The sequence below is a fragment of the Pogoniulus pusillus genome, chromosome 31 (assembly GCF_015220805.1).
Source record: "Pogoniulus pusillus isolate bPogPus1 chromosome 31, bPogPus1.pri, whole genome shotgun sequence".
Lineage (NCBI taxonomy): Eukaryota > Metazoa > Chordata > Aves > Piciformes > Lybiidae > Pogoniulus > Pogoniulus pusillus.
Genome location: NC_087294.1, coordinates 7,735,419 through 7,751,666, shown reverse-complemented (window position 1 = coordinate 7,751,666; position 16,248 = coordinate 7,735,419). Strand labels below are relative to the sequence as shown.

The following is a 16,248-nucleotide window of genomic DNA, read 5'->3' as shown; positions in this document are numbered from 1 at the left end:
TGACACACTTCCCTTTTAGACTGTGCATAAAACACAAAACCAAACAAAACCAGACAATCTCTTCCCTCCCCCCCCAAAAAAAAACTCCACCTTGAAAAACTACCCAAAGAAAACAGCTATTGTTAAAATAAATTTTTCAACCTGAAGGTAGCCAGAGCCCAACATTTTGTAGTCTGCACTTGGCTCCTCTGCTAAGGAGAGCCTAAGCCTACCAGGCACTGTGGTGATAACAGTGAGGAGATAAAGAGAGGTCAGGTCAGCCCAGTCCTATCTTTAAAGGGGCAGCATTGACTCAGAAACCAAGCACCAGCTGAAATGATATTAACCATTATTTTGATAAGTAAAACCACATATTCTTGTAACTACAAGGAAAGAGAAAAAATATTTTGCTATTATCTCTTGCAGTAGATAGTGTGTATTGTATTCCTTGTTCTGTTTGAGGACTGATTAGGGTGGAGTTTCCTCATACAGTGAAGATAGAAAGAAGTATTTTTTCAAAAGTATCACAGAAGATGAAATTCATTTGGGGAAAGTCACAGGAAACATAATAAAACAAGCAACGTACTCAAACGATCAGGCTGGAAGTATGTTCTTTAAAGCAGAATCCACTGTGAATAATTAGTCAAATAACTAAGTCAAATAACTCATTGTCATGGCAATCTGCTGAAGTTCCTACTGACTGGAAAAGAAGAAAGAAAACCACCATTTTTCAGAAGGGAAAAAGGGACAACCCAGGGAAGTACAGGCCAGTCGGTCTCAGCTCTGTGCCTGGCAAGGTAATAGAGTAGATCCTCCTGGAAACTGCTGAGGCACACAAAAAACAAAGTATGGATTGGTGGTTTCATCCAGAGCAAATCATGCCTGACAACTGTGGTGATCTTCTGTGATGAGGTAACAATATTGATGGACAAGGGAAGAGCAACACTGATGGACAAGGGAAGAGCAACTGTCTACCTGACTTGTGCAAAGCTTTTGACACTGTCCCCAACAACATTTGGGAACAAATTGGGAAGACATGGCTTTGATGGGTGCACCATCCAGTGGAAAAGGAATTGGCTTGATGATCACACTGAGAGAGTGATAGTCAGGCTTCGATGTCTAAGTGGAGACAAGTGATAAGCAATGTTTCTAATGGGTCACTACTGGAACCAGTGCTGTTCAACATCTTTGTTGGTTACACGGAGACTGGAATCAAGTGCACCCTCAGCAAGTTTGTCAACAACAACAAGGTGCATGGTGTAGCCAACATGATGGAGGGAAGGGATACCATCTAGAGGAACCTTCATGGCTTGAGAAGTGGGCCAATGCCAATGTCCTGAGGTTGAACAATGCCAAATGCAAGGTTCTGCGCCTGGGTCAGGGCAATCTCAAGCACAAATAGAGGCTCAGTGGACTATGAATAGACATCACTCCTGAGGAAGTGCTGGTTGATGAGAATCTCACCCTGAGCTGGCAATGTATTCCAGCCCAGAAAGCCAGCTGAACCCTGAGCTGCATCAAAGGATGTGTCAAAAGCAGGTCAAGGGAGGTGATTCTCTCCCTCTACTCTGCTCTCATGAGACCCCCACCTAGAGTACTGTGCTAGCTCAGGAGCCCCCAAGACAAAAACAGCATGGAACTGCTAGAACAAGTCCAGACAAGGGCCTTTAAGATGATTGGGTCTGAAGCATATCTCCTTCAAGGACATACTGAGAGAGTTGTGGCTGTTCATCCTGGAGAAGAGAAGGCTCCAGGCAGACCTTAGAGCAGCCTTCCAGTATTTGACAGGGGCCTACAGGATATCTAGAGAGGGACTTATTTCATAAGCATGTAGTGACAGGGTGAGGGTAATGGCTTCAAACTGTAAGAAGCTAGATTCAGATTACACGTTAGGAAGAAGTTCTTCACCATGAGGGTGATAAGGTACTGGAACAGGTTGCCCAGAGAAGCTAAGGAGACTTCAACCCTGGAAGTGTTCAAAACCAGGTTGGATGGAGCCTTGAGCAACCTGGTCTAGTAGGAAGTGTCCCTGCCCATGGCATGGGGCTTGAAACCAGCTTATATCTAAGGTCCCCGCCAACCCTTTCTATGATTCTACAAACTCACACTGATAAATATCCACCATAGCAGGAGGTGAAAGAACGTGTCCTGTCTCACAAAAAGCAATGCAGGAAGGTGATGTTGGTGAATGGACTTTCTCCAATTATCAGCTGAACAATAGTGTAGAGCTATTCATGCAGTCCCAGATTCACAGCTACAGGGCATAGTCATACCTTTCAAGACTGGCATAAGAAACAGAATTTCCCAAATATTCAAATGCAGAAGATAAAAACCTAATGTTAAGCACTTTTAAGCAACAAGGACAAACAGAAACAAGATAAGCATTTGGGAAAAAAAAACAGCAAATTCAAAACAACAAAATGAAACATTTGCCAATAATTAAAACTGGTTTCTATAAAACCTTATTCCAGAAAGAAAGAAAGAGAGAGAGAGAAAGAGAGAGAGAGAGAGAGAGAGAGAGAGAGAGAGAGAGAGAGAGAGAGAAAGAGAGGGAGAAAGAAAGAGAGGGAGAAAGAAAGAGAGGGAGAAAGAAAGAGAGGGAGAAAGAAAGAGAGGGAGAAAGAAAGAGAGGGAGAAAGAAAGAGAGGAAGAAAAAGAGGGAAAGAGGGAAAGAGAGAAGGAGAGAAAGAGAGAGAAAGAGAGAGAGAAAGAGAAAGAGAGAGAGAAAGAGAGAGAGAGAGAGAAAGAGAGAGAGAGAAAGAGAGAGAGAAAGAGAGAGAGAGAAAGAGAGAGAGAGAGAAAGAGAGAAAGAAAGAGAGAAAGAGAGAAAGAAAGAGAGAGAGAGAAAGAGAGAGAGAGAGAAAGAGAGAGAGAAAGAGAGAGAGAAAGAGAGAGAGAAAGAGAGAGAGAAAGAGAGAGAGAGAAAGAGAAAGAGAGAAAGAGAGAGAGAAAGAGAGAGAGAAAGAGAGAGAGAAAGAGAGAGAGAAAGAGAGAGAGAGAGAGAAAGAAAGAGAGAAAGAGAAAGAAAGAGAGAAAGAGAAAGAAAGAGAGAAAGAGAGAAAGAGAGAAAGAGAGAAAGAGAGAAAGAGAGAGAGAAAGAGAGAAAGAGAGAAAGAGAGAAAGAGAGAGAGAAAGAGAGAAAGAGAGAAAGAGAGAAAGAGAGAAAGAGAGAAAGAGAGAAAGAGAGAAAGAGAGAAAGAGAGAAAGAGAGAAAGAGAGAAAGAGAGAAAGAGAGGACCCCACACCTCTGGAAACATTTGAAATTGTTTCCCTATGGAATTCAATCTAAACCACTGACCTCTTACTTGAAGGAAGGACATAGCTCCACTTTAGTGGACACAGGAGCCTGTGTCAGTGTTTTTTTTCCCCATCAGAAGATGATTTGCAATGAATCAACTTTATTTGTATTCCTCCTACCTTAGCTATAGCTATAGTGCTATACACATACTATTTGTGAGATTGTGTTATGGATTTGGATTAGTACAACAAAAAGTTCTTCTGTAATAAAGGCTGTAGTATCTGCAGGTGTGAAGTGTTTGCTTGACATAAAAATTAATAAAATCAGTGGGTTTAGGAATGGGCTATTTTCTGCCTTAAGTGAAGAAAAAAACAAATACAATGAGGTCATGAATTAGTCCACTTTATCTTTTGTTTGCCTTACTCTTCAGACAAAGGGCACAGAAAGGGCAAAATCTTTTTAAGAGCTGCTATAGGTCAAGAAAGGAATTTGTAACCAACTTCTCCAAATTCATTCAGGAATTTCTTTGCTAAAGAAATTGAACAAAGAGGGCATTCCTGTTTGTGCAAGGAGGACTGAAGTGTATAGAGGCTTACTACATGACAAGGGGAAAACTAATTACACCAAAACACTGACTGACAGTCCTAAATTTAAAGAGAGGCTGGAGTAGAAATTCTAGGGGGAAAAGCCTGGAAAAACAACAGGCAATCCAGTAATTTCCATCTGCTGCCAAAAGGCTTGCTACTAAATAAGACCAGTTTGTTTTGGAAGGAATGTGTGCCAAGTTGTCTTTAATGGACGCAAAAGGCCTTTATCAGTAATGTTTATTATTAAAGCAAAACAAAGAAGCCCCTTGTAGGCACTTTCATTTGGCCAGTCACCAGTGCACTGCTCTAGAGAACCACTGCAGGTGTACTATAGGTTGACGTGGATTTGCTCCTTCAGACTGATGATGTCAGTATTTCACTAGCCCTGGTAACAAGAAGCCCCTGAGGAATGCTCTGAGGCCACCTCTGGGTAACCAGCAGTATCAAAATGGCAGGCATCAGGAAAGGTCAGCAGGAAGGACACTGGAATTACCCCATTATCATCCTAGCACCCAAATGCAATGGTGCCGTTACCTGCCACCCCACAAGCAAGAAAAGAGCACCACTACGACACACTGCCTCCAAATACAGAGCAATGCTCTTTCATCTAAAACCTCCCCAAGGCTGAAACACACAACCAGACAAATGGAAAGCACTTAACAGAAAAAAATCAGTTTCTCTTCTGCAACCATGCAGGCACCATCGGTACCAGCCGAGATCTGCCGTCATTGATATTAGCAAAATGTTTACCTAACGGACCAGAAATAGTTCTCTGAAATGCTGAGCTAAAACCAGCAGTACTTGAAACACTTTTATTCTTATTGAAAGCTATGGGCCAAAATACACCCATGTCCTTGACCAGGAATGACAAGAATTGGCACTTGAGCAGTCACTGTCCTTGAGCAGCAAACAGAACCAGCACTCTCATCAGTAACCATGTGCAAAGCAGCATATCAGAGCAGTTTGTATGTTATTACAACTGCAATTGTGCATTGCAATGGGAAATATTCCTGAATTCCCACCTGTCTTGGCTCTTTTCCTGCTACAAACTCCAGTCAGCCCCAAGGCATTTTCTGCCTTCACTCCCAAGGTAGAAACACAACTGCTTCTTCACTGAGACTTTGGCACACGTGAAGTGTCAGCACAAAGCAGAGAACAAAATGAGTTATGTCTCATTTGACCTGATTAATTTAATAGATTTGCTGCCTTTCTCATAGTCACAGCTGAATCACAATCTGCTGGAGACTGGGGGAGCTGCAGAGCCCTCAGTGTTGGTCCAACTCCACTACCACAGACAGCACATTGGTAGGAGGAGTTGGGCTGTTGAGCACAAGGACTCTTCCCCTTTGCAATAGTAGTTAAAGGTGGCTACAAGTCAAATGTATAATTCCATATGCAATTTTCCCACTGCATAACACAATGACCTAATTTTCATTCTCAAATGAAAATGCCTTATTTGTTGCATGTGGCATTATATGCATCACTCAAGGTCAATAAACTGAGTTTAATTTAAAGTTCTAGATGAGTTTCCATATAAATGTACAGTATGCTGTAATCAGTCTCTCTCACTCATTTGCTCTTCAGTAGTGCTGACTACAGAGGAAAAAAAACAGGTACAAAGGACCCCATGGAAATTATAAGCAAGTACAAACAAATTTCACTTTCTAAAAGGCAACAGCCTCCACTATGCATTCATTACTGTGTCTGTTGCAGGCACTGAAATTAAGCATGAACGACAGAACCAAAATTAAAAGCCTGTTTTTCCAGAGGTCCCTCTTTAATTAATATAGTTACTAGTGAGGTGCCTACAAGAGTGTGATTCAGAATATGAAGCCAAATATATATATGAACTGTGAGCACCCCTGCTGCATCAGGAAGCAAACATCTTCATGTGCAAAATAAAACAAAGCCACAGGGAAGTAAGGAAATTCACACATGCAAGCAAGCAAAAGACTAAGAGGCAGCAGGTGATAGGAGTAGGTCTGATGGGACTTGATCGACAGGGATGTGCTGTGTGAACCCAGGCACGTGGGGTCCAGCAGGCAGGTGCCATTCCCAGGCAAAGCCATGTGGAGGCCAAGCTGTGCTTCCCTCCAACAGCTGACCAACCTGACCTGCCAACTGGCAAGCACAGCTTCTTGTACCACGGTCAATAGGCATGGCACACAGTTCATGTAAGAAGTGGCAAGGGAGATCATGTCTCTGCCTCCCCCCTCCCTTTCAGTATACACACACACACACACACTTTGCCTGCAGACCCATGTTACCTTACAGAAGCTGCCGCCAGGGATAACTCCTATGTAACACCTCTGTGAGCTACTCTCAAGCAATATGCAGCCCTCTCAATCCCCCTGCTCCAGCGTTAGATTTGACAACTTCTGAGGAGCTTCACTGAAAGCCTTTTACAGCTTTCTCACATCTTTTAGTTTTGAGTGAACAGCCAGCAGAGGCACCACTGCAGTTAATGCTGCGGTGTGTGCAGTTCACAGCTCAGAACTGCCTGCACTACACTGCAAGTTCATCGAGATTCGTGTCCAGGGAATCCATCTGCTCCAGGGAGATAAAGCGCCAAGCAGAAGCTGCCATGCCATATGTAAGGGAAGCTCTAGAAGGAGCAGAAGGTGCATGTATCAATTACCTTTCCTTGGCATGGAAAATACTCCATGCTACTGCATGTCCAGTATACATGCTCACATGGTGAAAATACATCTTGCCTCACCTGAGCCTTGTATTTTAACAGATCACTTCTGCTCGGGCTTTGAAACAGCAAGATATACTTGAGGTTGTAACAGACTTTTCCTTTCAGTTCATTGGGGGGGGAAAAAAACACACCAACAAACACACACCAACAAAAAACCAGCAACCCCAAACCACACAGCAAAGGGGTTTCTACCTATAAGTGGGAAAGAGACTACTAAATAAAATAATAGGTAAATGTCGGCAAAAAACCCAAACAGGTGCATGGAAAAAACCCAAAAGTTTAGTTTCTTGATTTTAATTGTGATGCTGCACCTAAAAGACAAGTTAAAAAAGTATTTCACCATTGAAATTACAAAATGTCAAATCCACCCCTCTAAGTTGTTCCATGTATTGCAACAGAAGCAAAACACACTGTCTTTAAATTCATTAACTTTGGTTATAAACCACATTCCTAACCTTTCACTTCACTTTCTATTAATTTGTAATGGAGATGGAAAAAAAAAAAGACAAGTAGCTATAGCTGTCCTGCCAGCATGGTGAGCCATTCCCATGCTGGATACAAAGGTCCCCTCAGTTCTAAGGGACAATTCACAGAACAGTTGGCTGACAATTGCATGGAAACAGAGATTTTTTTTTTCCATGTGTTTTCTTACTTGCTGGGCAGTGCATAGAAAAGCACATACAGTGAGCTGGTGCAGCTCAAACATACAATGTCTCACCAGATAATAACCAGCCTGCTTTATAAAATACAGCTAGCTAAGAGTGAAATGTGAAGGCTTTGGTCCCTCAGTTTCAGGGGAAACATTTCACAGAATCATAGAATCAACCACGTTGGAAGAGACTTCCAGCATCAGCCAGTCCAACCTAGCACCCAGCCCTAGCCAGTCAACTAGACCATGGCACCAAGTGCCTCATCCAGTCTCCTCTTGAACACCTCCAGGGACAGCAACTCCACCACCTCCTGGGCAGCCCATTCCAATGCCAATCACTCTCTCTGCCAACAACTTCCTCCTAACATCCAGCCTAGACCTCCCCCAGCACAACTTGAGACTGTGTCCCCTTGTTCTGTTGCTGCTTGCCTGGCAGAAGAGCCCAACCCCACCTGGCTACAGCCTCCCTTCAGGTAGTTGTAGACAGCAATAAGGTCACCCCTGAGCCTCCTCTTCTGCAGGCTAAACAACCCCAGCTCCCTCAGCCTCTCCTCATAGGGTCTGTGTTGCCCCAACCTTTCAGCCTGTGGATTGGCTGGGCTTCGGAGGAGGATCCTGGGAACAAGTATATGAAGTGTATAAAAATGCACTCAAGTGAAATATATCATCACGAAATATAACCCAGAACATTCGCTGAAGGAAAACAATCCAAGTGCCCTGCTCAGTTCTTTATTGCTACAAAAAAAAGCAAGCAAAGGACCCGCTGTTCTGGGAAGAGCACTGCTCTAGCTACAGTGCTAATCCAAACACCAAGTAAGGTAAAACTGCCAGACAAACTGAGCTCTGATGTCCTTGTAATTTTTGTAACACATGGTTTTAAGTCAGGTGCTACTCTCTTTGTTTGCATTTCCCAGGACTGTGGTCTTCTACAGCAGCCAACCAAGGGAACCCTTACTGCAGCTACTCTTCAAGTGAAATTCAAAGCATGCTACAGATGATAAAAGCACTCAGGGTCTCTCCTCACAGCAGCATAGAGCTGCCCAGAAGGAGCTGTTGTCACCTCAGGAGCAGCAACCCAGGGAGCTTCACCATTCTCAAGTACCAGCAGCTAACTTCCCCTTCATCTAACAAAAGCAGACTTCTGAGGCAGCAGCAACTCAGATTCCCCACATTAAGGCCATACATTCTGTGTTCTTCCCTTCAAACTACAAATATTAAGATGCAAGCTTGACCATATAGACAGATTGTTACAAATGCATATAACTATATCCAATTTCATCTTTGCACACAGACCCTACAATGTGTAGAAGGTCTAAGACAGAACATTTGCCTTTGTATCAAAATCAAAGTCATTAGTCCTGCTCAAACACTTACATTTGTATGTGTCCTTATGTGTGCAAAACCGTGTGTCTATACAACATTTGTTTTTAAAAAGGTCTTCCACAAATAAGTGCACAAAACCTCTAATGATTGTTCTGAAGTTATTCCAGTCTTTTACACAAATGCTTTTTGAGGTTTCCATAAGTGATTATTTATGGACTTGCCCACAGCTTCAGGAATCCTTTTCACACACACACACCCCCCCCAACACTACAATCCATCACATATTACTGCTTCTACAAACACTAACAGCTCCCTTCAGGTTTATGAGCCCTTATCTATGTAGTAACTGACATGACTTCTTCACCTCTGGACCACAAGATCTTGTGCAAAAACATACAGGAAAAAAAAAAAGCCTTGTGAAAGGATTTTATATTAGAACAGCAACAGCAGGGTTGGATTTGGTGACCTTGCTTACAGGGCCTAATTGTTTCTCAGTACTTTTACATCTCATCATTAAAATGATAAATAAAAATTATGTGATTGCTGCTCTGCTCCTGAAACATTCTCATGAAGTGTTTGTGAATTAAACCCCCAACTTTAAAAATTCATTTGGACTTTAGAAAGACTGAGCTAATGCTCTGGCGCTGCAGTTAGAATCCCTACACTGACTTTCTACAGGAAGCACTGAAAAAACAAACTTCTTGGTATTACAAAAACTGAAGGTCTGGAGTCCCAGCTCTGTCTCTGGAACATCAAAAAAAGCCTTATCTCACATGATCAAACCTATGTCTGATTAAAAACACCACAGGTAGTACAGACATAGCTAAAGAACATCAGTTGGTGTCCAGTGATGTGCCCCAGGGATCAGTACTGGGCACAGTTCTATTCAATGCATTTATTGATGACTTGGATGAGGGGATCGAGTCTGGTGTTAGTAAACTTGCAGATAACACCAAGTTGGGGGGCAGTGTTGATGTGCTGGAAGGTAGGATGACACTTCAGAGAGACCTGAACAGCTTGGGTTGATGGGCTGAGGCCAGCTGGATGAGCTTTAACAAGGCCAAGTGCAGGGTCCTACACTTTGCCCACAACAGCCCCACAAAGTGCTACAGGCTGGGGGATGAGTGGCTGGAGACTGGCCTGGCAGAGAGGGATCTGCGAGTGCTGTTGACAACCAGCTGGGCATGAGCCAGCAGCATGCCCAGGTGGCATTGCAGGCCAATGGTCCCTTAGCTTGTATCAGGAATAGTGTGGCCAGCAGGACCAGGGATGTAATTCTACCACTGTACTTGCCACTGGTGAGGTCGCACCTCGAGCAGTGTTTGCAGCTCTGGCCCCCTCACTACAAGAAAGATACTGGGGTGCTGGAGTTGGTCCAGAGGAGAAGGACAAGACTGATGAGGGGCTGGAGAGAAAGTCCAGTAAGGAGAGGCTGAGGGAGCTAGGGCTATTTAGTCTGGAGAAGAGACTCAGAGGGGCTTAATCACACTCTACAACCACCTGAAGGGAAGCTGTAAGTCAGATGAGAGTCAGGCTCTTCTCCCAAGTCATTTGGGACAAGATGAGAGGATATAGTCCAAAGCTGTGCCATGGGAGGTTTAGGTTGGATGTTAGGAAGCACTTTCTCATGGAAAGAGTAATTAGACATTGGAATGGGCTGCCCAGGGATGTGGTGGAGTCACTGTCCCTGGGGGTGTTCAAGAAAAGGCTGGCTGTGGCACTTAGTGACATGGTCTAGTCAATGTGGTGGTGTTAGGTCATAGGTTGGACTTGATCTCAGAGGTCTGTTCCAGCCTCATGAATTCTGTGATTTTTACAGACTACATAGGGCTCCTATGACAAGAGAAATTAATTGCTTGGTTTGTGGAAATTTAACCCCTTAGCAAGTGTGATATTCTGAGATCATGATAAGCAGGAGGTGGTTTTAGGAAGTTAACTGACAGCTTTTTTGGGAGCTGTCATCAGGATGTCAGGATTACATCCATCGGATATGCCATAAGGCTGAGCCCACAAGCAGTTACTAATTTAAAGGACTTTTAGCATTAAAAGAAAGTTTCACTGGTTCTGCAAGAGAAAAATGGGCATACCACATGCTTTTTTATCAAGGACCAATACCTGGTCTGCACACAGCCAGTGGCTACTACTTTTTGAGCTGTCTTTGATCAGTCTTTTAAAGAAGACCACAATTACCTGAGAAATGAGATTTCTCTTATGACTCCCAATCGATTTCCCAGGTAGTACAGCCTGCAGTAAAAAGCAGGCAAAGTTTTGGACTTTTTTTGTTATGCACAAAGGCTGGAAAGTGACCAAGTGAAAAGTAGCTAAAAAATATCAGAGCCATAAGCGTTGATAGGAACTGGAGGTAGAGGGGGAAAATCCCCCTGTTGGATAACTGCTTCTTTTGGTGCATCACCACCTGAGGCCAAACATGACTGTTAACTGTGCTTCTCCAACAGCTGGATGGAAATAGCAGGATAAATAAGGACACTAGGTCAGGTATATTTAACCATTCTGGAGAAACATCTTCCCATTCTCTGCAATCTTGCCAACATGGCAGGGAGATCAGCATGATCAGCCCTGAAGGTAAGTAGCACTACTCAGAGCTGCTGTCACAAACTCTCCTTTCCCAACTCCCAAAACCAACGGGAAAGAAGAAAGAAAAAACAACCAACCAACCAACCAAACCCCAAACCAAACCCTAAACAACAAAACAACACAAACAAACCCACCCCAACAAATCAAAACCCACAAAACAAAGTCAGCAAATCTCACTAAGATGTTGTGGTGCTGTGGCTTAGTCAAAGTAATCATGATGGGTGAGATGTCTACCATAAAACTGACTCATCTGTTACCTCTACTCGCTGTCAACTTCTGTGTCATACTCATAGTAAACAGTGCAGTCCTACATGGATACCTGCTTCCACAAATCAAGCCTCCTTTGCAACACATGCAAGCACCTCCACACCAGTTTCAAACAATAACTGTCTGTTTTTCCAACCATGTGTCTTTTTTGAAGGAAGAAAGGAGCACCCTGAGTTTAGGTCTGAAACACTCACAGCCTCTAGCAGCACACTGCCCATCTTACATGCCTACCGCTGCTGCACCTCCAGCACACGCAGAGCCCACCAAGGCATGGGGAACTGCCCCTAAAAACAGGACCTGCTCAGTTTTGCATGAGCAAGCAATCCAGCCCTGCTTCTGGTGGGAATTCTAGGCTTGGCCACCACAAAAATTCAAGTTGTTCCTTTGGTTCCCACTGAGCATACCAGAAGCAAGCCATGCCATAAGAAGAACAAAGTAGATGAAAAACTACAATGCCTACCAACAAAAAGTTTGGACCAAACCCAAAGTCTGACTGGCCTTATACCTGCCTCTTCCAAGTGGCAGGCATCACTGCACATTCTGTGAGGGGAAACTAGTCCATTATCCCTCACACTGAGAAGTTACAGAGTGCTCACAAAGCTGCCTCACCAGTCCACAAGATCCTGCTCAGCAGAAAGAGCCATTTCTGTTGACCAAGGCAGTACCAGAGCAGCCACAGGACCCAGAATGCTGGCGTCTGCTACTCTAATAGCATTCATAAGATGAACAGCCCCAGTCAGTGGCACCCTTCAGTGAGGATGGCTGAGTACCACTGCCCCACGTGCAACTGCATGAAGCATAGTCAGCTCCAGGGGTTAAGTCCATAACAGACTGGGTGAGCTGGCCTGCATTCTTCCCTCTGGGAATGCCAGTGGCAGAAATGGATAAGGAGTGTCTATGCAAGAGAAAAGGAGACTTGAGCATGAGTAGGGAGTGAAAAAAAAAAAGTGAACAAGATCATTTAATGTAGATACATGCTCCAAAAAATGGAAACTTCTGCTACCCCTGAAAGGATCTGAACTGCAAAATCAGACTAAAGAAACACAGGAGTTAGCGTGCTCTCATTTCAGAGGTCTTTCAAGCTGACTGAGGCAGAGGAGGGCTGAGCAAGAAAGGGTTCAAACAACAAACCTCTACTGTGCTATCATCTTTGACTCTCTCTTTCAGTAACTACTGTATGAGATATGAACTCTGATTGGTGCTGCCAGTTCCAAAACACTCTGCAATACCGTGTGCCTTTTGAAAACCAACGAGGGAAGGAGCAGCAGCCTCTGACTTGGCTTCCTCACAGACCTCGGCTGTGCAGGACACGAGGGTGTGCCCCAGGTTAGCAGTTAGTGTTCGCTTTGGTTTTCTTGCTCGTTTTCAGCTGCCAGGTCCAACCAATCTCGCTGCTCGCTACTGTTTGCAAGTCCCCGTTAGCAGCCAATGCAGATTAGCCACTTTGCTGGTGAAATATCACGTAACACATGCCGGCTCCTGCCTGTCACCTAGCAGCCTGGTGGGAATGCGATATGAGCCAGGAAGCCCCGGGAAGCAGCAAACCAGGGAGAGTTTTAAAAAGACAGGAAGAGAAACAGCTCAGAAAGAAAAACAATGCTTGGGTTTTCCAGTTCTGTTAGCACTCTTGCTTTTACTTGTAGGGTTAGGAGAGCCTGGGATTTGTCAGGCTTACCTTTCACTGACTTACCTGAGGAAGACCTGGAGGCAAAATCATAGAATCAGCCAGGTTGGAAGAGACCTCCAAGATCATCCAGTCCAACCTAGCACCCAGCCCTAGCCAGTCAACTAGACCATGGCACTAAGTGCCCCATCCAGGCTTTTCTTCAACACCTCCAGGGACGGTGCCTCCACCACCTCCCTGGGCAGCCCATTCCAATGCCAATCACTCTCTCTGCCAACAACTTCCTCCTAACATCCAGCCTGTACTTCCCCCAGCACAATGTGAGACTCTGTCCCCTTGTTCTGTTGCTGGTTGCCTGGGAGAAGAGACCAACCCCCACCTGGCTACAAACTCCCTTCAGGTAGTTGTAGACAGCAATGATATCCCCCTTGAGCCTCCTCTTCTGCAGGCTGCACACCTCCAGCTCCCTCAGCCTCTCCTCATAGGGTTTGTGTTCCAGGCCTTTGACCAGCTTCATTGCCCTTCTCTGGACACCTTCCAGCACCTCAACATCTCTCTTGAATTGAAGGGCCTAGAACTGATAGATGAAATTTTAACAGTTTTGGGGGCTAATTGCAACCAAACAGCCTGATTTTCTATATATACCTAGCCATCCAGCCTGCTGTGCATTCTATTTCTTCCTAATCTACATGAATTGTTTAACTCGGCACCAAAGACAGCATTGTTTTGAGCCCCTGGTCTTACAAAAGCTGGCAAGCAATAATGCAGCCCTGTGTGAAACACTTGCAACCATGACAGAGTTTCTCCTCTCCTGCCTGAGGATATAAGCTAAACTTCCTTCAGCCCTGGCATCTTCTGCAAGTTTGTCAACTCCCTCCAAGTGGAGGTTCTCGGTCAGCAGAAGTGCACAGTTAGATTTATGATCCAGGCAGATAATGCAAGTTAGGTCAAACTGTGCCCTGTGAAGGGGAAATAAGCCCTGAATAATCTATACCTCCCCCTCCACCTTCCTTTCAGAAATGACCTATTGTCATCTCTGCTATAGGAAGGCAGGGAGGCTTTCATAGCTTGCTGCCCAATTACAGGAGGAATTCTGCCCTCCTCCTCCAGCCTGCACAATAGGCTCTTTATGTAAATCACTCAGAAAAATTAATACACCATTAATCCATCGGTAAAGCTTCCTTTCCCATCTCTGCCTTGTGGTGTGAGCGTGGGCTAAGGCAGGCAGCATGAGAAACTTCATGGAAGTTACAGAGACCAGCAGCAGGACTGCCTTGTCCTTGGGATCCACAGCATGCAAGATCCCACAGGTGTTAAATATGCATCTGACACTGCTGTACAACAGCACTGTGCCAACAACCAGAAATAAAAATTCATCACTGCTTGCAAATGTGAATTCCCTTTTTAGAAGCCTTCCAGCAGTGAAAGGGGTTAAAAACAATCTTCAAAGCACAGATTAAAATCGTCTCCTAGCGTGCTGGGAGCAAAGCACAAGCATATACATCCTGTGTTAGTGTTCCTGCATCCAAACCATTTACCAAAGCCACAACTTATTCTGAGTCAGAACTGAATTTCTGGTCAAACAGCTCCCAGAAACAAAAAGAAATACAAACCCCTTTGAAGTCCAAAGGCCCTTGGAGAGCCTGCCTGCTCTTACAAAAGTGACCTTGCAGCAGAACTGAAGCAACCTTACACTTTCCACTAACAAATTAGTGCTCTGGCAGCACTGGAGAAATTACAATCAAATCATTTTATCACATATTTTTGGCCATGCACACCACACATATGCCACTGCCTGCCAGTCAGTAAATGCACTGGTAACAGTAGCTCACTGTGTCAGGAGTAAGCTTCTGACATTTATTTTGATTCATGTCAAATATGAGGTATGCTTAATTAAGTATCTGGCAAACTCAAAAAAAAAAAATCTATACAAAAGATAGAAGTACGTTTTGGGAAGTCTCTTATAAAATATACTCTGTGTTTGAATGTTTCAAGGGTTCACTCAGAGCTTCCTATCTTGCATCGTAGATCTCCCATATCCTCCTCTCTGTAAAGTAACTCCCATCACCATCCCATCATCTCTTTTATTTTGCACCTGGGACCATTTCTCAATCTGCCTCCATAAAACAAAACAAACCAAAAACCCAACACTTAAAATTTTCCAGCAGGGCCACGAGGCAGTCATCCAAAACGCCACCCAGTCTGGTTCAAGGGGACTCTTAAATGGGTTTTGGTACCACATGGAGAGATTCCTGCAGCACTGCCACCAGTGACTATTGGCTATAAGAAGCATAAGCAAACTTACCTACACATCACAGTCAGTCCCTTTATGTTGCCCAGGTGGGAAATTAAAGGTTTTCCCTGATGATTACCACAAGCTTTCACAGTTTTAACCCCCTAAAAAACTTGGCAAGGTGGTGCTGTGCCTCTGCCCTCCTCCTACCCCACCTGTGTCTCCCAGCAGGACCTAAGCAGCTGGACGACAGCACAGAGCAGGTGCTGACAACAGCAGCAGCAATCACAAGGGTTAGAGAGAAAGCAAGTCACCTTTTCTCTGCTGGCTCCTGTAGGTCCAGTTCTCATCATCCTCGTCTACCTGCTGCACGCACATGGAGGAGAGTTCACCATCGCTGCGAAACAGCCTCTTTGTCTGCCTTGACAGGGAGGAGAAATTTATCCAGCTTACAGCACGCGAGAGGGAGCCTGGGTTTTGTTTGAGTTTGAAAGACCTCGACACACACTCCTTTTTCATCTTCTTCCAAGCCAGCTACTGGCCTCGGTTCCGAACAGACCCTTCTGAAATTGTTCCTGTCCCCTCTCCAGTGCTTTTTTTATGGAAGGCTAAACAATTTCAATGCCACTTCCGTCCAGGTTTCTTCTGGCTGCGTTTAAGGCAGCACCAGTATGGAGGTAGGTCACCGTGCCAGCACAGCTCCCTGAAGCTGTTTTGATACAGCACTTAGGGAGCTGCCAAAGAAAACAAAGGGGAGAAAAGCAGCAGAAAGTGGCACCTTGCAGCAGCTCAGAGAGGCATGGAAGGGCTGAGCGGAATACGGCACTAAGGCTCGTGTTTTCCCCATTCTCCGCTCAACGGCAAAAACTGCAGCTCCACTCTTCTCCCTGGCATCGCTCCCCAGGAGCATGCATGCAATTCGGTCCTGTCTTCTGGCTCATCAGAAACACCCCACAATGGGGGAAGAGCAGGCAGAGATCACACTCCAGCGTGGCGCAGTTCAGGAGGGAAGATGAACTGATCGCACTTCTGCCTCCTCGTTTGGGCTGTCC

General features: G+C 44.7%; 1 protein-coding gene across 2 annotated transcripts in view; it reads right to left on the bottom strand.

The window, feature by feature from the left end:
* The window catches only part of LOC135189282 (NHS-like protein 1), a 114,697-nt gene extending 98,779 nt beyond the window's left edge, over positions 1-15,918 (bottom strand). For both annotated transcript variants that reach the window (XM_064169460.1, XM_064169462.1), the window contains exon 1: positions 15,511-15,918. In XM_064169460.1, coding sequence (XP_064025530.1) covers positions 15,511-15,715 — 205 coding nt within the window. In that variant the 5' untranslated portion in view covers positions 15,716-15,918. The remainder of the gene's footprint in view (positions 1-15,510) is intronic.
* Between the last annotated feature and the right edge of the window lie 330 nt (positions 15,919-16,248).